Genomic DNA, 24341 nt, shown 5'->3' with positions numbered 1-24341 from the left:
GAGAGTGATTTTCCGAAGCCATACTTTGTAATAGGTTCAAGCACTCGTTTCAAGAACGCTAGCACACAGTAAATATTTGTGCCAGGAAATACTGTGTAAAATTAAACAGGATGCACTCTCTCACTCCCTCCTCTGGAGACCAGTTCGCCATTAGGTGCAGAGGATCCAAGCCACAGCAGCGTTTACTATTCCCGCAGCCCCCACGTTTAATTGTTATGAAGCTTTTTAGTCAGCTAGTTTCCTAGAACAAAAGCAGGGTATCAAAAGGTTTTTTTGGGTAGAGCGGGAAGGACATGTCATGTGGAAGTGTATAGCAGGCTGCAGAAGAGGTGGATTAAAAGATACCAGTGTTGCTAACTCTGGGGATTTTATCACAAGAGACTCAATATTTGCTGTTTTTCTTAGAGCTCCAGTCCTGGAGTCAAGTGACTACAAGGGAATCACAGCTTTCATTTTAGTTTCTAGTCCTAACGGTTGTCAAGAAAAGCCTAGAAGTGCACCCTAACAGCTCAAACCAAAATGCAAAGAAAAAACCTTCCTCCACCCCTTGGACAAATTTGAGGATTTTTGGGGGGGGGGGGGCTTGTTTGAATGCATGGTATTGGAAATACTGCAGTTACTTTCAAAACTCAGGCAGAAGGTCTGTTTAAATACAGTACCCAAGATGGACCAATAGACATTTGAGCCAATGGAATGAAGACCCAAGCTTCCTGGAATGAGTGAACCTTCCCTCCTCACTAAAATTGAAAATGTAAACTAACACAATTTTAGGAGGAAGATTCCTAAGAAGCAAACGTGTAACCCATGCTAGCACAATATGTAGTTGCCTCCCTCTTTTGGTTAGTCCACATGGAGAGAGGAGTCTGCTACAGTGGCAAGCTAAGGAAGTTTCTCCTTTTGCTCAAGCAGTATATACTCCTGGTTTTAGCGCTATTATCCCATGAAGGGTCAGTTATATATGCCACTAGATAAGTTCCACCACAAAGAAGGAATAACTGAACTTGCAAAAAGAATTCAAATTGGTTTAACTGGCTTGATGAGACCAAAATGGGGTAGATCTCTCTGAACAGAGGAGCTATCTTAGAGCTGTTTGTATGCTGCGTTGTGGGAGCTTGGGAGGGCCATGGCCTTCAGCACTACTGGATTTTGCATCGTGAGGAGGATAGTTTGATTTAATGGTAAAGATTTTCTCATCCAAAGTGACTGGTTGTTATGATTACACATCAGTCGTGGTCAGCTCACCACCTTCTCCAGTTTAGAGTCAGGGCTAAGCTTGAGCCCCCTGGATTGGAAAACTGTTTCACTGGTGCACTAATGGAGATGAAACCCAGTCAAATCTATCTAAGGTTCTTCCAGAAAGGAACAGCCAGAGAGCCAGATGAATAAAGTCAATATCATGTCAAAAAGGAAAACATTTTACAGGACAGTCTTGATCTTTGCTGAAGACACCAATCATAGTTTTATCTGAACTCTGGAAGAGGTCAGAGGACTTTAAGATTATTGGCTGATGACCTGTCAGTAGAATCAATTAACTTTACCCTCTCCTATCACGAAAAAACAAAGGGGCATGCCAATGAAATGACAGGAAAAAGGTTAATCCGATGCACTATTTGGAGAAAAATGCTGTGTCACTGAACTATGGAAGTCACTGCTGAAAAAATATACGACTTGACACAGAGGACTAGACACAGTATGACTACTTTTATTGCGTATTTATGTCCCTGGGCTTTTAGGCCGTATAGTCAGGTCCTGTTGTGCTAAGCACTGAACAAACAGAGGAAAACACAGTCCTGGCTGTAGAGAACTCATTTGCAATTATATTACACTAGTTACAGTAAAAATTAGTCATATTATAAGATGGCCAGTAACTGCATGGGATAGGAGCAAAAAAAACAAAACAAAAAATACACACATTTTTGTTTAGTTCTCCGTTACAGGGTTTTACACCTTCCACTGAAGCATCTAGCGCTGGCCACCATTAGACATTGGACTAAATGAACCAGTGGATCTGATCCAATGTGGTAATTGCGACCCTTCCTGTTCCTATTTATTTAATATTCAGCAGACTCTGGTACTTTTTTGCTGAAACAGATATTTCCACATTCCATGGGTGCTGTCACTCTGCCAGAAAGAGGTTTGATCTAACAAAATGAATAAGTAGATCTGAGGGTAAAAAGGGTCCTAAGCATCAATATTGCCTATTCAATTAGCTGAAAATAGCTAAAAGAACAGGAGTACTTGTGGCACCTTAGAAACTAACAAATTTATTAGAGCATAAGCTTTCGTGAGCTACAGCTCACTTCATCGGATGCATTCAGTGGAAAATAGCTCTCGTCTTTGCTTGCGGTATATATGTATAGTGAATGGCTGGTCCACAGATAATGTTGAAGTCACTGCTACCAACCATTAGTCAAATTCAGACTACTACTAGGCAGCTACTAAATCTTCAGTTTTACATCAGCACCACCAAAATTACATTGCAATTTTTTTTAAAATAAAATAAAATAAAATTAACACTTACTATCCTGTAAGGATGGTGTAAAAAGGAGTCTGGGCAGCCAGCTAAAGCCATTTGTTCTTCCAATTTTTCTTCAAATTACATCTACTGCTTCACAGCACCTGCAGAGAACAAACAAAGTCAGAAACCACACTGAAGGCCTGACAATTTATTACTGAAAAAAACCTGTTTTAGAGGGACGGAGGCAGGGAAGGGTAATAAGAAGTGGCAAGTACTCGCACCAACTTGGAGGAGCAAGTCTGCAGGTCAGGATTCTGAGGTAGTATTTGATAGCCTGGAAGAACAAATCTGCTTCTTCATTTAATACCAGATTAGACAGCCCCGATAAGAGAGCCAACTATTGTCAAGTTGGCTCACTCCCAAACTACTTGCATGTCTCCGGTTTAAGTAGTGTATGGAGGAACTCTCCTCACTTTGGAGGTAGATTCCTCATATACACCTCAGATTTTACCTCATAAGGGTCCTCTGAATTCCAGAAATAAATCAGAGCAAGACTAAACACCCACAAACTATTCCACACATTTAAAGCTATAACTGTAATTTAAAGTGTTCTAATTTTCCTTGAGAACACCGATTTGAGCGTAAGCATTATATCTAATTATATACACTTTTTTCCCACATGACCCCCTTCTTCATTCAGAGTACAGTGTGAATGCATGAGTGGAGCACAATTAGGTTTGCATGAGCAACTATAAAACTGGTATTTCCTAACTTGAGCACTAACTGTCACCTAAATAGTGTTTTAATGCAGTGGTTCTCAGTGAAGGGTATGTGTATCCCAGGGGGTATGCTGAGGTCTTCCAGGGAGTACGTCAACTCATCTAGATATATACCTAGTTTTACAAAAGGCTACATAAAAAGCACTAGCAAAGTTAGTACAAACTAAAATTTCATACAGACAATGGCTTGTTTATACTGCTCCATATATTATACACTGAAATGCAAGTACAATATTTATATTCCAAATGATTTTAGAATTATGTGGTAAAATTAGAAAGTAAGCAATTTTTGAGTAACAGTGTGCTGAGACGACACTTATTTTTTATGTCTGATTTTGTAAGCAACTAGTTTTTAAGTGAGGTGGAACTTGGGGGTACTCAAGACAAATCAGACACCTGAAAGGGGTACAGTAGTCTGGAAAGGTTGAGAGCCACTGTTTTAATGCAGTTCAGATAGCCGATTTTTTTCCCCCCTGTAGCTCGCTATCTGAATGTTTGGAGGGCAGATTTACCTCTTCTGTCATTATTTCATTGATAGAGCCACCTACTCAGAGAAGACGTTTGAAAGTGAAGAATAAGCAGATCAATTCAATATGAAGAAAACAGTTGACAGAACCTCCATGCATTACCACGAGTAACCCGCTTGTCTTGCCATTTCTGATTTCCTATTTCAGTGTCCCACAGAATACTCTGCATGTGTCTGCGACCATTCCCTTCCAATTAGATGCAGTCCAGGGGCAAGAGACTTCGGAAAACATGAAGCCAATGAAGACTATCCCCCTGCAGAGCTTCTACCATGTTCATTTTTATAGCAGCTTCAACTGCCTCTTTACAGAGACAACTGGTGGCAGAGTATTTTCATATGAGGGACATTTGTAATAGGCTTCCATCCCCATCCCAAAAGAACACAAGTTTACAGACCTCCAATTCATTCCTTTCAGGGGCAAAGACCATTTTCTGTTCTAGGTTTGGCCCTGATCCATGAATGGGGTTCGGATCACGACTGTAATACAAATAATCACAGCCCACCCCTCCAGAAAAAGCAAGTTGGGATGATGCCTTTTTGGAGTGGGAGAAATTCTAGATACAAGCCAGTAGGTAAATAGACTGCTCTGCTTCTAGATCCTGCAGTCTCTAGGTACTTACACAACTGCAAGGCAGTTCACCTTTGCCTATAATATTACACATCCACAGACATGATTTTAGCCCCCTACCCTCCCCAGCCCAGTACAGCTTTTCAGAGTGACTCATGTTCATGAGCCTGCATTTCTCTGAACTTTTGACCCTCCACTGTACAATGTAAATAGTTAATACATTACTAACCCTTAACTTAAGGGACACCTAAGCCTGTGTTTGCAGTTCTGCCCCAGTAAAACATGTTATTTTATGATAGTTGTAGAAAGAGCTTTGATAAATTGGGATTATTGCTGTGGCAGGCGGAGTCAATGGAGAACCCTTGTTGTGTCTTCTTGTCCGAGACAGTATCACTTTATTCCTTTTAAAACTCCAAACCATGACAGTTTAGAGCGTTGTCCTCACCCACAGTACACTTCCCAACTCTCATTCCCCACTGGTGTAGATGGGCATGGAAGCTGGTATAGTTTTTAATCACAGAGTCATCAAGACCTCAGAGCAGGAGTGGACATGGTGGTTAGTGGGGTGGCAGGGTCTCTATACTAGCACTTTCCACTTTTGTCACCATATAGTGTTGCTAATTCTCCAAGAATTAAAGATTGTCATGGGATGAAAAATCCAGGAATACCTCCAACCAAAATTGGCAACCTAGTCAATAGAGCTGCACTCCAAAGAGAATTAGTTGGGGGATGTGTGTGTGTGGGGGGGCTACGTGGGAGGGAGGAATAGAGGGAAACAGACTAAGGTGTTTAACTTTCATCCTGATTTCAGCGGAATTGGGGTGAGTGACAGGCTGCAAATATGCATGTCCCATAGCACAAGGCCAAACTATTATTAACTGGATTTTTCCTTGTAAGCTATCAACAGTGGAATAGCTAAATGTCTTCTTGAAGAACCACCGCTGACTCCTGAAGATTAAGTTACAGGAATTTGCGAAATCAACCTGAATGTAAACTGTGCATCATTTTACAGTGTGAAGTCTTCAAATTAGGAATGCTACATTTTTATTTTGGCAATCAAAAGAGACACACATGAACTGTATTACAATATGATAATGTCCTAAACTGCATGTAAACTACTTCGCACACAGGCTTTGAATGCCATGTCCACTACAGCAAGAAATATAATTATCGGTTCATTCAGAGATCTTTGAAAAGCTAAGTTGTGTCTGAACAGATTGTCTTTTTGATATGGCCTATCTAACAACCAGGATGCCCCCAAAATAGAGTGCTCTCTAACCAACGTGCTGCTTCTGTGTAATAGGAGACATTCCATTGCATGGGCACTGTAACAGGGTGGGCACCCACATCTCACGAGCGCCCCATCTGGTTGAGTGTCTGCGTTCTTGCAGTAAAGTAGCCCCAGCCCTGGGATGGGACAGTATCTTCCTGCAGCCCTGCTGGGCTCAGACCCTCCTCAGTCCCAGCAGCCAGCCAGGAGGTCCCTCAATGCTCCCCTGGTCCCTGCCAGCAGATTGTCTTGGGCTCAGCCCTAGCAGCCAGCCAGGAGTGTCTCACTCCCCGGTCCCTGCCAGCAGACTGTCTTCGGTCTAGCTGCTCTTCCAGCCAGGTATGCAGTCCTTTCTCCTCCAGCTCCAAGCAGCAACTAACTGCTGCTTTGTTCTGCAGCTCCTTCTATATGGCCCTCCTAGCCCCTGACTGGCCACTCCAGGAGCCCCTCTGATTGGTTGATTTGTCATAACCACTCTAGGCCACTTGGAGGACCTCTCCACTGCTCCTTTCCTTGAATAGGTGTGGCAGTACCCCGAGGCCTCCAGCAGGGGACCTTTCGGCCAGTCCACCCCATCACAGGCACCATCTAGAAAGGTGCCACTCACTCTTTCTGCAAAGTAGGCTTGCTTAGAGTGACAGCAAAACGTTTTTTTTTAAATTTATGGGTTTCAAAGGTACTTCAGTTATGCAAAACAATGGATCCTATTACTTAAAACTACTCTACTTCTAGGAAAGGAATGGCATTTCTTATAAAGCCTTTGAAATAGCCTTAACAGTTCCTTAAGCAAATTGTCAGAGAGAGAGATTTCCTTATCCACAGTGAGATTTGGCATCAGAAAACCAACAGCTACCTAAAATAAACACTACTGTTAATAAAAGTATTGGATTTGTACACTATTACTTTGAGTTGCATGGCATGCTGCTAGTTTATCTGTAAAAGATAACTTAAATTTTAATACTTAAACCTTGCATTACTCATACTGGAAAAGACCATTTTAAGCATCTAACAAGGCTCTCTTTATTAAACTATGGCATGATGCCCTTTTAGTACAGCTGCTAGGATACCCATATAGAATGCATCTTTAAACATGCAAACAATAGGCATGGCCAAGACCATCTAACTTCCACTTGTCAAAAGTTTACATTCAGTTCTCACGAGGGCTGTTCTTGCTAGATTGGCAGAAGGCAACTCCAAATTTTATTTTTCAGTATAGACTTTGCCTCAATTCTTGAATACATTCAGAAAATTCCTATTAATTTAGCTGACATGTGCCAAAGCTTCTATCTCACACAGAATTAATTTTGTAGGTACATCAAGAGCTAAATTGGCTGGAGTCTGCAGGAGATATTCTAAAGTTGCTATAGTGTAGTAGCAACACCGAAAGGAATTATTTTTATTGGCTTGAGTATTCAGATAGATCAGGGAGAATGGGAAAGAGGGTGAAGAGAGAAGTCAGTCTTGTACTGCAATAATTTTAAGTTAATATTTAAAAAGTAACATCTATAAAACATTGCCTTATTTTATAAAAAGGCATGCTTGCTGTAATTTTTATTCAGTTCTAAACAAATTACAGGAATACAGCATGGGAATTTATTTATTTAAATGTTTCATTGATTCCCAAGATAGAACACTAGTTAAATCCACTCTAAGTACAGAAGTCTGGATTACTGCAAGAAATTTTAATGCGTTTCCAAACAATATTAGACCAATATGCCGACTCTAGATTGTACTTTAAATTTCCCCTACATTTCCATGACACCAGTGGAAGATCATAAATTACTTCAAAACCATTATTCTAGGCAAGACTGCATAAGTTATCAAGACTTGTTTCACAGCAATATTCTTGAGTATTCATTTGTGAACACTCCAGTAAAGAGGAAAGCAATAATCTTCCAATGACATCATCCCCAGTCATACATCTGCACTGATTTAAGACCACATACCTCTCCTGTCTTAAAGCAGTTTACCAAAATATCCCTGCTACAATAATATAAAGAATATTATTTCATCTTTGAAATCTCAAACTCTAATGTGCCACACCATTAGAGAACAATAAATCTGAGGGAGGGGGAAGAACTTTACACCAATTCCTTAGGGCAATCTATGAAAGTTACGAGTTAAAGTCATTTTGCTAGCAAATTTAGTGTTTACCAGAACTAGCAATTTTACAAGTGAAAAAAGGTAGAAGATTTACAAAGAATGTCAAAGTTTCCTAAATTGTGGTAAGTATGACAAAAATGAAAGAATCAAACGTTACGACCTTATTAACTATGCACAGCTTTTATTAGCCAGTTCCATTTGCTTGGCCTAGCCCTGCAATGCTTCACTGGCATTTCAAAATTTGGGATTATTGTCAAATAAAACAAAGCAGCACCACCACTAAAATAATTCATCTTCTTTGTAAGTATAGTACCCTGAACATGTATACATACAACATTAAGGGCCACAAACGTATGATGTTTATGTAGTTAGAGGCACGTTTTCTACTACAATGTCTTAATTTACACTAACATTTAATCTTAACACAAAATATTACTATTTTGAAGAGCTATTCAGCTTTTGGATTTTCTGCCTCTATGGCTGGCTATATACACATTTTTTATCTAGGGACCAATTTTACAAGTTGTTGGGTGCCCTCTAAGTAGTTAGGTATTCAATAAAAGCTTTATAGAGTTTGTTCCAGCAGACTCAAGTTCAGACTGGGGTAAGGTTGAAGCTCTCTGCGTTTTTCCAAAACCACCAGCACACCCTAAAAAGCAGAGGGTATTGCACATAGGGAATAGGCCAAGCCTTTAGTCTACAGTCCGATAATATCGGAATAAAATTTCAAATGATTCCTTCTAATGTGCACTATTTTGCATATTAAACAATTTTATATGTAATTGTTTTGCCTGTTTACATAACTTTACTTGTTCCCTCTTAAGGTTAGTGTTTTACTATCTCAACTAACCTAGTCTCATGTCACCTAAATACTTCGCTATCTCAGGGCTTGCGCCCTTTTTCATATTCACATACCAATTCTCGTATAGAACCTGGAACAAAACCCTACTGTGACAGTCATTCCCCTGCTTCTCACCTATTCCCTAACTCTAAGAAGGACACAGTTGGGAACTCTTTCTGCATGCCCACTGCCTTGGAGTTCTGGCACCTTCTGTATTCTTATAAAGCAGCCTGTTAGTCAGCCTTTCCATTTTTGGGAGAGGTAAGTGTGGTGGGTGGGAGGTTGGTTAGTGTGTTAGATCCAAGTTTTGAGTTTGAACTCATCAAAATGCCTTCAGCGTTTTGGCTGTTTGACTAAAACTCACTAACAAAAACAGCAATTCCCATCTTAGTTTTTTAATTCTAGGATGTGGCCATTTCAACTCATCGACTAGGATTTGGCAATACAGTAAAATCCCACATAGTTGGCCAATATCTACGGAGTTGATATTTAATGTTGAATTTGAGCAGCATGATCAATAGGAAGAGCAAAGGGATTTAACAGCAGGAAAGTAAGAGAGTCAGATTAAAGTGCGACTTGGTGAATAGTGCCATCACATAAAAAGGAAGATGGTATTGAAATGTATTCTGCCCTCTTAAGGTCCACAGGCACTTAGACAAGAGCAAAACAATCTCAGGAGTAAGGGTGAGAAGCCTTACATCACACTTGTGCAGCAGTAAATTGCCCATGTAATATTTAAACTCAGTCAGGGCAGGAAGAAGTGGTGTATGCCTGAGATGTAGAGAATGTGTTTAAAATCACTCATAATACACAAATTCATGCACTGAAATAGTGATCAATCATGGTAGAATTGTACATTAATTAATACATTGTGTCTCAGATTCAATCACAAAATACTAAAAGTTTGAGTAGCAACTATACAGGTGTATGTAATAATGTTAGATACTTTGCTCATTAACTGCACACATTTTTAAAGTGCCAAATTTTAGTTACACTGCTTCATTTGTACTCTGCAAAGAATCTCAGAGATTAATATGACCTTTCTGTTTACCTTTGATAGGTAGGCAACAGCACTAGTCAAATATTTTCCATCTGAACTGTTTTGACTGAAAATTAGGTTACTGACAAAATAAAATTTTGCAAGAAGTGTCCAATTTATGTGAAAATTTTTGATGTTTGTTTTGGGGCATTGATTTGTTCAACTAAAAAAATTTCTATTTTGATATACTGCCACAGTGCCTCATAGGAATTGTAGTTTGGTCACATTGTGTCCTCATTCTCCTCTACAGGTTGAACTAAAACAAGTTTGCTGGGAAAAGAAGAAGTCTAGAGTTTCTATGGAAAACAGAGAATAATTTTTCTCATCTTCAAAAAGGTTTCTTTCTGCTGCGGAAGGAAAATAATTTTTTCCAACCAATTCTAGTGGATACCAGCAACTATCTGGATGTAAATAATCCTACTTATTTTCAGGTTTCTTTATGGAAGTTGATTACATGAGTTAAAGTTTCAGTTTACTATTTTTGTTTTTTTCCTTTTGCAAATGCTTTGAGTGACATTAGTCCAACCATTAGCTTATTTTGAACAGTCATGAGCTGAACCAACAAAATATGTCAGCTACTCTTAGCTATTCAAATATTTTCTGTACTTCTAGAACAGACATTACTCAATACATCTTAATATATTTTCAGATATTTAAAAACAGGTTCATCACTACATCATTTTATGCTTTACTGTTTTTTATAATACCCGCCTAAGAGTTCTTAACTGTATGTTGTCTATGCTTGAAAGCTCTTTTGTTGTAAGCTAAACAGCACAGATCACAAGGAGGTTTGCAAGAGCCAAGTTATTGCTCGGTCACAGGCCTCATATAGGACTGGAGAAGAGGAATTCCAGAAGCTTGTGAAGACTGTGACCACAAGGTCACATGCTGTTACAAGTGTTAGCACATTCAAGAAATTAAAAAAAGATGGCTATCAGCATATATCAGCTCAAACAATGTATACAAACTCTAATGAAGGTTCAAGGGCCATAATGCTGGAAGAGGCATTTCTCATCTAGGCCCCATGAAGGAGGTATAACCATCGCAGATCAGATTTCAGTGGCCATCACAGACCCATGTTTTATATGGCTCCCTACTAAGCAATAAATCTACACTTCAAAAAACAGACCATCATCTCTCAGACTTCAGTATACCTTCTTTGTGACCATGTGGAGAAAAGTTCACACTCTGGTCTAGTATAGGGGAACATTTTCAGGTATGCATCTTGAACGTGTCTACTCCGTCTGAATCAGTTTCTCAACATTAGAGTGTGTGGAAATAACTGATCCTAAGCACAAAAAGATTCCAACATTTACTATGCAATAGTGCAAGCTGCTACTTAATTACAGCCAGACACCAACTCGGTCTTCTGGTACATCATCTTCTTGTTTTATATTTGCTGGGAAAAAGGGCAAATTATGCACTTCAAGTGCAATACAGTCTCTGCCTCAGGTTGCCACCATACAAGGCAATGGGAAGACTGCAATGGTATGGTCACTCTGCCAACACAGAGGATTTTCCAAGTTTTGCATGTTCTGCCAGACAAAGGCTTTAAATCCAAGCAGAAAGCTGTACAAAGTAGTTAAGAGTAAAGCAGCAAAGATGGTAGCCTGCCAACATTTTAGAAACAGAGTTAAAAGGCAACTTCCAGACTATTTTGAAGAGAGGGCTCATGCTTTTTCATGATTCACAGAAGGCCACATGGAAGGTTTTGTCAGTTTGTTGTAAATACTTCAGACAAGCTTCTCCACATTTTCTCCCTGCTATAAGCCTGAATCTCAGAGAGAGAGAGAGAGAGAGAGAGAGAGAGAGAGAGAGAGAGAGAGAGAGAGAGAGAGAGAGAGTGTGTGTGTGTGTGTGTGTGTGTGTGTGTGTGTGTGTGTGTGTGTGTCAGGTTTTCGCAATACATCAGCTCAGAAACTCTAGAAAAACCCTAGGGAGCGGTCATTTACTGAGCTCTTTAACCAAAGTGCTCTTTTCTCCAGAAGTGTTACTCACTGAAGTCACAGTGGCACTGACAAGACAGCCACCCCAAATTTTATGCAATACTGAAAAAAAAAAAAAAAAAAAAAATCTCATTTCAGTTTGACATTCAGTGTCATCACTTCACTATTTTTCAAACTCTAGTGTCTTCCAGGGCAGAAAAACCTGAATTTTTGAACAAAAAAGAAATACAAGCCCAGTACTGTCTCCTTTGCAAGTCATGTTCAGTGAACTCCACTGTTTATTTTATAATTACGTTTTCTGGACCCCAGCAAGGGAAACTCTATACTGTATGTCCTAGACCACTAAAAAAAGGTGTGGAGGGATGGGAGAGGTACCTTCATCCATGACCAGACAGCACGGGGCAGGAAGGATGGATCAGAAGACATTCTGGGGACTTCTCTGCAGGTCTCAAGGAAGTCAGAGGGTAGAAGCCTTACCTTAGTGGTAGCAGAGGAGTAGCTACACAGCTGCAAAATATATACGAAAAACCCAAACAGATGTATAGGACAAAACCTATGACAGGCTGTTAGGGCTTGTCCACTTGAGGAAATTTATGTATATATTTATAGTTACATTGGTATAACTAGGGTTGCCAACTTTCTACTCACACAAAACCGAACACCCTTGCCCCACCCCTTCTCCAAGGCCTCATCCCTGCTCACTCCAACCCCCCTCCCTCTGTTGCTCACTCTTCCCACCCTCACCTCACTCACTCATTTTCACCAGGTTGGCTCAGGGGATTAGGGTGCAGGAGGGGATAAGGACTCCAGCTGGGGGTGTGCTCTCTAGTGTGGAGCCAGAAATGAGGAGTTCAGGGTTGGGGGAGGGGGCTCTCGACTGAGGCACCAGGGATTGCAATGCAGGAGGAGATGAGGACTCTGGAGTGGGGCCAGGGATGAGGGGTTTGGCGTATGGGGGGCTTCAAGTGGAGGCAGAGGGTTGGGGTGCAGGAGGGGGTATGGGCTCTGAGGTGGGAGTGCAGGTTCCATGGTGGGGGCCATAAACAAGGGAGTTCAGGGCTGGGGCTGTGGAATGAGATTGGGGGGAGGGGTTTGGGGTGCAGGACGATGCTCTGGGCTGAGACACAGTTCAGAGGACGGGAGGGGGAGCAGACTGGGAAGGGGGTTGCAGTGCAGGGGGGTAGGGGTGTATCTTCCAGAAGCAGCATGTCATCTCTCTGGCTCCTATGCAGAGGCATGGCTAGGCTGCTCTGTGCGCTGCCCCGTCTGCAGGCCAACGGGAGCTGCAGAGCTGGCGTTTGGGGCGGGGCAGTGCGTGGAGCATCCTGGCTGCCCCATGCCCAGGAGCCGGAAGGGGGACGTGCAACTGCTTCCAGGACCCGTGCAGAGCCAGGACAGGTAGGGAGCCTGCCTTAGCCCCACTGCACTGCCAACTGGACTTCTAACAGCCCTGTCAGCGATGCTGACCAGAACAGGTAGGGTCCCTTCTCAACCGGGTGTTCCAGTAGAAAACTGGACATGTGGCAACCCTATGCAACTCCCTGCATAGGGACTCTTATTCCAAAATAAGAGTGTACACACAAGGACTTATGCTAGTAGATTTTTCCCTGTGCTGACTAGAATGGTTTAATCTACAATCTCTTTGCAACCCGTATTGAGTATGCATAGCTAATTTAGGAGATTTAAGTGAAACATTTACTCTGTTTTTGGAACTGGTATTAGGTGTAAACATTGGTGGCTTACAAGATGGAGATAAATGCAGAGTACCTGCTGGTCAGCAGGGAACATTAAAGTCTATAGGTTACAGAAAAGATATGTAGTTACAACCCTTTATGGTCCAAACCACTCTCCATGAAGTTACTACTTTATTCTAAAGTTACAGCAAGTGGCTGGTGTAACAAGTGGCAATTTGACATTAGTCAATTAAGCACAGAAAAAGATTCCTTCCAATTAAGACAGTATAAAAATTTGGGTGATTGCTGGAATCTAAATGCCACAGAAGTGGGTGCACTGAAAGCATATGAATCTAGTAACACTCTCAGATAGGAATTTAAAACTGATCAAGTATTTCTTTTAAAAAACAATTTTTTTGGTCAGAGGAGTATGTACGTTCATATGTTGGGTAGGAATGGGGGGGAAAAAGATTGTTTTGAAATTTACACCTTTCAATGCTTGACAAGAGGCTTATTTCAGTCATCTTTTTTGTCATCACACTCCTTTTAGCTTTCCTCCCCAATATTCTAGCTGAGGAAAAAACTGCTTTTCCATGCATGATCAAAAAGTCCAGATTTCAGGGAGTATTTTCAAGAGAGTCCAAGTGACTTATGCACCAAAGTCTGATTTTCAAAAGCAATTCAGCCTCAGATAGATTTTCAGTGCCTTTCTTAAAAATTTTATCCTTCATCTGAAGTTGGCAATTTTGCATTTTTTTTTTAAATGCAGAAAGTGACCGTGCCTCTGATTTTTTGCAACACAGACCAAAATAATGTTATGGGGAAAAAAAAGTGCAGATGATTCAAACTTACCTTTGAATACCTAACTATTGACAGTCACATTTGTGTCTGATGATATGTAAGAATGCTTCCAGGTTTGCTTGTTCTCCTCCCCACTTAGATAAATTTATGATCTAAAGAAGTTATCTAATTTGTGGTACTTCGAGCACAGGTCTGAGTACTGTCTAGTTGAGTATCACTTAAGGTGTAATTTGAGTTGCTCAAAAGCATGTGATATTTTAAAGAGAAAACAGGAGCTAAAAAAAACATAGATCAAAGAGCTTGACGCAGGTCCAGACACTTCCACAAATGAATGCAAAATTTCTTAAAAAGAATTCTGTTCCTACCCCCCACTTGCCATTATTAAGTGCAAATCTGTTAGTCTAAAAACTCTAAAGGCTATACTTTGTAAAGGAACCCACTTTTGGCACTGTAGGTTTGCTGCAGACTGTAGTATCTTGGCAACAGGAGCTCATTTTTGACCCATTACTTTGGTCAAATATTTTTTCTTTTTAAACTGGAGCAGATGTACATTTTAAAGCAGCACAGAAAGACTGATGTCATCCACCTCAACTCCTACCAGCAAGAGTGTTTTTGTGAAGCTTTCAGTGTTAAGATTGGTATTTTATATTGGCTCTCCAGAACCACTATAGGTTAAACATCTCTAAAGGCTGACTTTTCTAAGTCCTCTAAAATAGACATGCTTAGTCGGGTTTATTCGGAATTCAGTGTGCCTCAGGAAGTTGCAGGACAGGGTCACAAATCTGGAGTTCTTTCAGTGTGGAAATCGAGACATGAGCCCTGGAAAAAAATAACCAACCTAGAAACTTTTTTTTAAAAATGGCTATTTTATTTTATTTAGTTTTTGCCCACAGCTAGAGATCAAACTATTGGTTATTAGTAGATCAAAATGGTAGCAGTCTGTTGAGTGTTACCCAATGTAGCATGTGGCCCCTACTTAAAATCTTTGAGGGACCCAAAACAGAGAACAATATTTAAGAAAATGTACCTTCTTCCCCCGCCACCATGCCTATGCCAATGCAGAAAAACGGCTAGAGCTTTTTCCATTCCTGCCATTCCACATGCTTTAAAGCTTGACTCCTATGGCATGGAATAGCATTAGTGATCCAAATTTGGGGTCATTTGACTAATGAGCTAAGTCTCCTTCTAACAAACCATACAAAGTATCAAGCTGACAGGTACGGATGACTGGATGAATCACACCCGTCCTTGAGTTTGAGGACTATGTTAACAGAAAGGTATGTTAATCATAGGTGTTGGAACTAGGGGTTCTGTTGCACCCCCTGGCTTAAAGTGGTGTCCATCATATCCAGGGTTTATAATTTGGTTCAATGGCTCTCAGCACCCCCATTATACAAATTGTTCCAGTCCTTCGACATTAATCATGACCTCCAACTAAGACTCTGCCAGAGGTTTGGATAGATCAGCTGGACACTGCTACAATTTGAGTTACGAGTGGCAGTTTTATATGGGGTGGGGGTGCGGAGGGAGAAATGTAACCAATCTTTGGGAGAAAAAGATAAAGAGGTGAATGCTTCCTGGGAGGAAAGGGGTGGGAGACTAGGGGGAAGAGAAGGGGATGGGTAGCAGGGATGAAGAGAAGTTGGGGACTCAGGGGAGTGAACAAGTGGGACAGCAGAAAGGGGAACATGGTGAGGGGGTGCTAAGTGACAGGAAGAGAGCAGGGGCCAGGACACCTGTCAGCCCCATTCTCCCCTCCAGTGTGTAGGCCTGGATCTGGGAAGCTGTTGTCCCTCTAGAGGGTCTGAGCCCCCTCTCATATGATCTGAGATACAGGGGGCCTTCCCCATTTGGAGGTGCCTGAACCCCTCACTGCCCTCCCATATGTACACCAGGATTTGGAGGGGGCTGTGCCCAGCTACAGAGGTTGGACCCTCTCCCTCCCCAGCCCATCCGAGCTGGGTTCTCAGGGTGGGACAGACTTCCTTTTTTGCCCTGGTTGGAGGCCCCCACCTTGCCCCCATATGAATCAGGATCTGGGGAAGCCCTGCCCCTTTGAGTGGGGAGCTGAGAACAGATATACTTCATGCATGTCACAGACCCTAAAGCACTCAGGAGGGAAGAGGGGTACATCCCGAGAGCGATGGAGTAGTTCACCCATGTCAGAGCTAGGCTTTCTGGTTGTATGCATCTCCATGGGGTATCCTCATTTTCAGTTGAGAACATGACCCCTCACACCTTTCAGAGCCTCTTATACTGTAGACAGATAGGTAGAGGAGCCCCTCCCCAAAACAAATATTCTATCCTTCCTGTTTAAAGGAAGACGCTTCTGAGTGCTCTAAAATCCACAGGCTGGCAAGTTCTTATCATTCAATAGCATTAAGATGGAATCTTGTGATGAATGAATGGGTTGTAAAAAGAGGTGAACTGTGGGATGGACAGAGTAAAACGTATCAGTGTTCATGGGGCACACTGGGGCATTGCTGAATGAGAACGGAGTTAAGGTTGCCTGGGGAACCTTCACTCTGCCTCTCCTCATTTTCTGAAGTTTGAATTTTGCTCAGCTCCATGTTCTGCAGCAGGATGACCTATCACCATGCAACCTTAACTCTGCATTAATGTATTTTTTTTTGCCAATGAATAATGCTATCCACAAGGAAGGTCCCTCAGTCATCGTACTGTACTTCTAAACTCAGGTTTTCCACATGTACCTTTTGCTCCTAATGTCAGTATATCCAGAGAGATGCTCTTTCAGTTCAGTTTTCTAAAATCATCTTCACTGAACAGTCAGATGGAGAAGCTCTGCCCACCCCGAGAGAGATGTTTATTCACTCCAACCCAAGCAATTGTATTGAGGTCAGCTGAGTTACGTCACCTGTAAACCTAGCTCTGCTTCTGTTTCCTTGGACTCAGTTTAGTCATCTCTTACAGATTACTTGACTGACATTTGGACTGAGACAGGAGCAAACTGGCTAAAATTCAATCCCACTAACAAGTGCGCTTGTAAACTGGGACAGAAGACTACACAAGGAACCCACAGGCAATATCTGCTCTCTTGGCAGAATAGGAGCATCTACCTTGTCTCACTCTAGTTTTCAACCTGAGGTGTTAAAGTAATTTCATTCACTTTTGGATGCCAAGGTACCAGCAGTGGCCAAGTGTGCTCTCAATTCCTTATTTGTATATGGCAAGATTAAAAAAAAAAATCACACACAAAAAACAGAAACAAGTTTTAGCGTAGATGTCAGTTATCTCATACCTGCACCTCCAAAAGAGTCTTGCAATGAGCAATTCTGGAATAAAGAGATCACTTGGAAATTTTAGCAGGTGCCTCTAGCACAGGGGCGGGCAAACTTTGTGGCCTGAAGGCCACATCGGGTTTCCGAAATTGTATGGAAGGCCGGTTAGGGGAGGCTGTGCCTCCCCAAACAGCCAGGCAAGGCCCAGCCCCTGCCCCATCTGACCCCCCCTTCTCGCCCCAACGGCGCCCCCAAGACCGCTGCTCCCATCCAACCCCCCCCGTTCCCTGATGGCCCCCCAGGACCCCTGCTCCCATCCACTCCCCCGCTCCCTGTCCCTGACCACCCCAGGAACCCCTGCCCCTGACTGCCCCCAGCCACCGCATCCAAACCCCCCTCTCCTTCCTGACTGCCCCACCTAGGACCCCTGGGCCCCATTCAACACCCTGTTCTCCACCCTCTGACTGCCCTGCCCCCTATTCACACCCCCGCCCCCTGACAACTTCCCCAAACTCCCCTGACCTCTATGCAACCCCCCCGCTCCCTGCCCCCTTACCACGCTGCCTGGAGCGCCAGTGGCTGGCAGCGATACAGCCGCACTGCCCAGAGCACCAGGACAGGCATGCCTCCAGGCTGAAGCCAGCCACGCCACCGCGCAGCACAGAGCACCGGGTCAGGCTGTGGCTCTGCAGCTGCACTGCCTAGCAAGAGGTCCCAGCCCTACCACTCAGAGCACTGCGCCAGCAGCGCAGTGAGCAGAGGCTGCAGTGAATGGGGAGCGGCAGGGGAGGGGCCAAGGGCTAGACTCCCCGGCCAGGAGCTCAGGGGCTGGGCAAGAGTGTCCCACGGGCCAGATGTCGCCCACGGGCCGTAGTTTGCCCACCTCTGCTCTAGCAGATAGTATATTACATCCATGCACCGGAGCCTGCTCTGACTTCCAGTTGGTTTCCAAGTGCAATACCAGGTTTGCTTCACCAATCTATACCTGCTTTTTATGGTGTGGGCTGTGTCTTTGTGACCACCTTTCTTCTTGCCTCACCCAGACAGTTATAATCTATTGGAACACACTCACTGAGAGCCTAGTTCACATCTGGAGACAATGAGTTTAGCAAGAGACTCACTTGCCTTTCAGGGCATGGTCCACAACCAACTGACCCCAGATTTTTCTCATACGGTAAATTGAAAGGATTGGGGACATGGAATCTGTGAATCAAATCTAAAACCAGAAAGGACCATTGTAATCATCTAATCTGGCCACAAAACTTCCCCAAAATAATTCCTAGAGTACGTCTTTTGAAGTACATCCAATCTTCATTTAAAAATGGTCAGTAATGGAGAATCCACCACAACTCTTGGTAAATTGTTGCAATAGTTAATTACTCCAGCATTAAAAATTCAAATTTTATTTCCAGTCTGAATTTGTCTACATGCAACTTCCAGTTACTGGATCATGTTATACCTTACTCTGCTAGATTGAAGAGCCCATTATAGACTAGTTCTTCCCCATGTAGGTACTTACAGATTGCCATCAAGTCATCCCTTAAAGAAAAGGTTAAACTAAATAGATAGTCTCAGAGCTCAATCACTGAAAGGCACGTTTTGTAATCCTTTAGTTTGGCAGAGAATATTGGTTGGCTGCTATACTGTGTGGTTCTGTGAGAAAATACTTCTCCCTCTAGGGTGCACCCTATAAATATTGAAATAGAAATTGGCTTTGCAATCCATCTTTTAGCCCATAGGGCTACCTTGGGTTTATCATATTCACTGCTTTGCATTATATTGAGCAGTAATGAAAGGAACCTACAGGCCTGTATCCTGTAAAACGTTAGCTTCAACAAGTTAGCATAAAGCTGAGGCCTATGAACTTTGAATAGATAAATGGCCCAACAGAAAACCCAAAGTACCAGGGAGCTGAAAATAGAGTGTTTAAGGACAATTTCTGACCACAGAAACAACCAACCACAAGAGTGCCCAAAGAGTCCAACCATAAAAGTGCCATGGCAATGAACTGACATACGTAACAGGTACACGAGCTACATTCACAGATAGCTAACCACAAGAGGGCCATGGCAACAAATTGACATCTGATCAATTGAAATAATTGATATATTAACCTATAAAATGACACTCCAACACTAGTAAGGTGAGGATATACAAAAGAGGAAATACCCCTACTGAATATGCATCACACGCACTGGTGTCAGCATATCACATTTTAAAAGTTGCATTCCTGCCTAGGGGCAGTAGGAGGAGGAGGAGAAGGAGATGTAGTACTTGGGAGGTACCAGAATGATGGCCACTGGTGATGATGGGGAAGGTGATGGTGATGATAATGGCTAACATTCCACGTTGTTCTGCAAGGGATGGTGTGAGCATAGTACAGACTGCACATGCATATCTCTACCTACCTTACGGAGTTGGGGTGTTTGTGACTGTGCTAAATGTATTAATAAACTATTTGTAAATATAGAAGAGTTCCGATAGCGAGAGTGTTGTAACTGTGCACATCAGGGTTCCTAACTATACACTAATTTGAATACTGGGCCTGACCTTTTTTTATTTGTGTGCGTGCACGTGCGCGTGCACACACACACACACACACACACACACACACACACACACACACACCCCTCCCTACAATCTACATATCAAGTCAGTAGCATGTGTTATCAAAACCAATTACTAATTTGACTTTCTATTACATGTTCAACTAACCTTTCAATTATGGAAGGTTCAGTCTTTCAGGATTGCTGCTGGTGACTGATGTCTTGCTTAAGATTGTTTAGTTAAAGGGAAACGGATAACTCCTTCAAAACAGACAGAAGCCTAAAGACTATTATGCACTGCTCTTAATTTAGGTTGTGTGATCATTATTACGATTGCTGAGGCTCTTAAGTAAATTTTAAGGGGGAATAAAAAGGGATTTTTTTAAAATGAGATGGATTATTTAAAGATAATGGGAACTGACCATTTTTCAAAGACCGACTGAAATCCAATTAAGGGAAATTGAGTCCAAAAAAAAAAAAAATCTCTTGTTAATTCAATGAGATATGAACATACGACATCCTTAGGGTCCCTTGAAAATCCAGCACAGGAATGTACACTGTGTCTTATTCCAGACATTCAAATTTATTTGGAGGTCAGCAAAGAAGAAGAAGAAGAAATGTATCTGGAATTAAGTAGCTGTATCAAGTGCTGAATTGGAGTAAGTGTTTCAGAATGCCGAACACTTACTGGCATTCTGTGATGTAGAGTGCAGGCTGGGATTTTTGGTTTCAGGAAGGGGAGGCATGCATCATCTCCTACTTCTGAGGCCTGTGGGATTGGGCACAGCAGCCCAGCCTCCTCAAACAAGTACAATGACCCACAGAGAAAGCCACTTGCACATTGAGACACAACAAACTGGAGGCAGGACCTGTTAGGCCTAGAGTCTTAATCTTTTCCAAACAGAGTACATACTGAACAAAATTAACTCATGAATGAGTTAATTTTGTAGAAATGTTTAATCTGCGTGTTAATGTTCAACTAAAGCGTGGCCATCTGATCGCATGCCTTGTGTTTGTTAGTGTAAATTTGTTTGTTATTGACTTACTCCAGCAGAGATGAAGACTACAAGTAGAAAAAGAACCCCATCTCCTCCTTTGATCCTTACTGTCAACAGGTGACTGGAACCCTAGCTCAATAATAATGACAGGGTTAAATTAACTGTAAGAGTAATTAACCAAGGGTCGTGGTGGCCATCACTGACCATTTTTAAAAAGACTGGATTTCTTTTTAAAAAAGATACACTAGTTCAAAAGTAATTATTATGGGGAAGTTCTATGTAAGGTTGCCACGTGTCCCGTTTTCGACCAGAATGCCTGGTCGAAAAGGGACCCTGCTAGCTTCAGTCAGCACGGCTGACCGGGCCGTAAAAAGTTTGGACAAAGGGAGGCTCCTGGCTCTGCGCAGTTCCCAGAAGCAACCGGCATGTCCCAACAGCCTCTAGGCGCAGGTGCGATAGGGAAGCTTAGCACGCTGCCCCTGCCCCAAGCGCTCCCATTGGCTGGGAACTGTGGAGGCAGGCAGCACACACCATGCAGACCTGCCACCTAGGGGCTGGACATGCTGGCCGCTTCCGGGAGTGGCACAGAGCCAGGGAAGGCAGGGAGCCTGCCTTAGCCCCACTGACCGGAAGCCGCCTGAGATAAGCGCCACCCTGCCAGAGCTCACACCGTTTGCCCCAGGTCAGAACTCTCTCCTGCACCCTGAATCCCTCATTTCTGGCTCCACTCCAGAGCCTGCACCCCCAGCTGGAGCCCTCACCCCCTACCACATCCCAGTCCCCTGCCCCAGACCAGTGAAAGTGAGTCAGGGTGGAGGAGAGTAAGGGAGGGAGGGGGCTAGAGTGATTGGGGGCGGGGCCTCAGAGAAGTGGCGAGGAAGGGGCAAGGCAGGGCAAGGGTGTTCAGTTTTGTGCAATTAGAAAGTTGGCAATCTTAGTTCTACGGTCCATGTTCTACAAGAGGAGGTCAGACTAGATGACAATGGTCCCTTTTGCCCTTGGTATCTACGAAAAGGGAAGTCAAAACCTTTGTTTCCTCAAATAGACCCTTTAAAATGGGAGTGTTCGGGGGAAAAAAAAAAAGAAAGAAATTGAAGTAGTCTATAAAGACTATCAATATTACTAAAATGGTACTTGGCAGCACCCAAATGGTACATATCTAAAGCGGAGTAGGATGACCAAACGCCAAATCCTGGACTTGAATGACGACATTTTGCCAACTAATCTACATTAGAAGAAGCTACTTTCCTGTTGTTTCAGGATGACTCAAATTGGGCCAGGCCAACCTTTCAGTTTCTATATAGATATAGATGGCCAATATCAATGTTTATTTAAGCATTATTTATTTTATTTAAATTTTCAAAGTTGTGGGAAATTATGAGGGGAGGTCAGACAATTACAGACACTGAAAATTAAAAAGTTAAAGCTTTATAACCATTAAGAACACTAATTGGCAACTTTACATTTCAAAATATACAAAGTAAATCTCCTTAATAATCCAACTAATAAGTTTTCAAGGGACTTTTTTCTTTGCCTACCTAAATTTCAATTATTGATGGAAATGCCCCCCCCTTTGCATCTGTTTGTCTGTCTACAGTGAAAGATTACATTTATCAAATAAAAAAAAAATCCTTCTGGGGATATTTAAAGGGGATCTGGCTAGAACGTCATCATTTCTGGCAGCCTGAAAGTCTGCACAAGTATGAATTAGCAGATATGTATTCTTAGCTACCAAAATTTGTAGGAAACTGTTTCAACTGCATTCAGTTAAATTTCATCTTCAAATGCATCTGAGTAACGTATTTAGGTTCTCATGGGTATGGAACAAATAGCACCAGTTACAGTCACAAGGTGAGGAGGTGCTTGCATCTCTATTCAAACCTGCAAAACCTGCTATTCCAATACTGGGATCAACGAACAAGCTTCATCTAGAGACTTTAGTAACTTTCCCACTGTTGATCAAGCTCCAGTGGTGAAAGTGTTTGCATACACATTTTACAACTGTCGTCCAGGCCATTGGTAACAATTGCTAAAGAACCTCGGTGTAGAGAAGGCTGTAGATATTACTCATTGTGTAACATTTGCATGTTGGAGGCAAGGTCCCAGGTCCTTTGCTTAACATTAGACTTTATAAGGCAGGGAACCTAATGGAGCATAGCACCCCAAGCCTTATCACTGCCATCTCTCTCCCTTGCAGACTACAACAAAAGCGAGTAGATCTGTTTAACAACAAAAAAAAATCAGTTCCATGCTGCCCCCAGATTTTAAGATGGATTTGCTGCTCATTTTGCATTGAAAAATTGCATTTTAGAAGTTGTTGGGAGAAGCTGAAGGTGCATCAGATGCAGACCCTCCATGTTCACCATGTCATATTAAATAGCTGAAATGCCTGAACAGCAGCAGTGATACAGGATTAGTGGAGAAATAATATTCCATTCATCTGATACTTATTCATGCACACTGAATTTCATGTCTCACCAGCACATCTACAGAAAAGTTCCCTCTTCCCTGGACTTCTCTGCTGGCAGAAATAGTCTAACCTCTCCTCGCAGAAATACAGTGAAGAGGTTCTCCAAGAAGTACAACATATATAAATCAGAGACTTCCTTGCTCAGGAAAAGTGTTGTCCTCCTGATAAATTCTATCTCTGCTTTACCTAAAGTCTCAGTCACAGAAGAGTATCTCTTAATTGAATATTTAACTGCTAATAATGGGCCATGAAACAATAATGCAAATAAGTTGTTTTTTCCTGATCCTTTAATTTTAGATATACTTGAGGTTTAAAACGGCGCTAAACAGCATAAAAGAAAGTGCAATGAAAAATCTAAGTTATATTAGCCTGTAAGTCTACTAGTGACTTTTTCAGTACTACCTCATATTAACCAGGCCTACAGAGAGTGAGAGAGAGATAGAGACAGATATCCCCATGCTTAGATTTCTGCTTTGGATTAGAGTGGATAGCATACTGTGTCTACAAAAGGAGCATCACACTTAGAAGTAGCCCAGGAGTATAATTGCCAATTTTCTATTAGCACAAAACCAAACACCCTTGTCTCGCCCCACCCCTTCTCTGAGCGCCCCCCCCTCCCCCGCTCACTCCATTCCCTGCTCCCTCAGTTGTTCTTTCCCCACCCTCACTCATTTTCACTGGGCTGGGGCAGGGGATTAGGGTGTGGGCTCTGGTGTGGGGCAAGGGTTTGGGGGTATAAGAGGGTGCTCTGGGCTGGGACCGAGGGGCTTCGAGGGTGGGAAAGGGAATCAGGGCTGGCGCAGGAGGGGGTCAGGAGTGCACGCTCCGAGAGGCCTCATCATCATCATCATCTCAAGCAGCGGCACGTCCCCTCTCCGGCTCCTACGTGGAGGCACGGCCAGGTGGCTCTGTGCGCTGCCCCGTCTGCTGGCGCTGCCCTCACAGCTCTCAATGGTCGCAGTTCCTGGACAATGGAAGGTAGCGCCAGCACTTCGGGTGGGGGCAGCGCACGGAGCCGCCTGGCTGTGCCTCCGCGCAGGAGCCGGAGGGGGGACGTGCCGCTGCTTCCGGGAACCTCAAAGAG

General features: G+C 42.7%; 1 protein-coding gene across 4 annotated transcripts in view; it reads right to left on the bottom strand.

Annotated features, from left to right (window-relative positions):
- Window positions 1-24341, bottom strand: part of GRB10 (growth factor receptor bound protein 10) — a 213564-nt gene that overhangs the window by 162614 nt on the left and 26609 nt on the right. For all 4 annotated transcript variants that reach the window (XR_006279162.1, XM_038390917.2, XM_038390919.2 and 1 more), the window contains exon 2: window positions 2522-2619. Coding sequence is in view for 3 of the 4 variants with exons in the window: in XM_038390917.2 (XP_038246845.1) it covers window positions 2522-2572 (51 nt within the window). In the remaining variant the exon portion in view is untranslated. The remainder of the gene's footprint in view (window positions 1-2521; window positions 2620-24341) is intronic.

Source organism: Dermochelys coriacea, chromosome 2 (genome assembly GCF_009764565.3).
Source record: "Dermochelys coriacea isolate rDerCor1 chromosome 2, rDerCor1.pri.v4, whole genome shotgun sequence".
Taxonomy (NCBI): domain Eukaryota; kingdom Metazoa; phylum Chordata; order Testudines; family Dermochelyidae; genus Dermochelys; species Dermochelys coriacea.
This window is presented reverse-complemented; position numbering and strand designations above follow the sequence as displayed.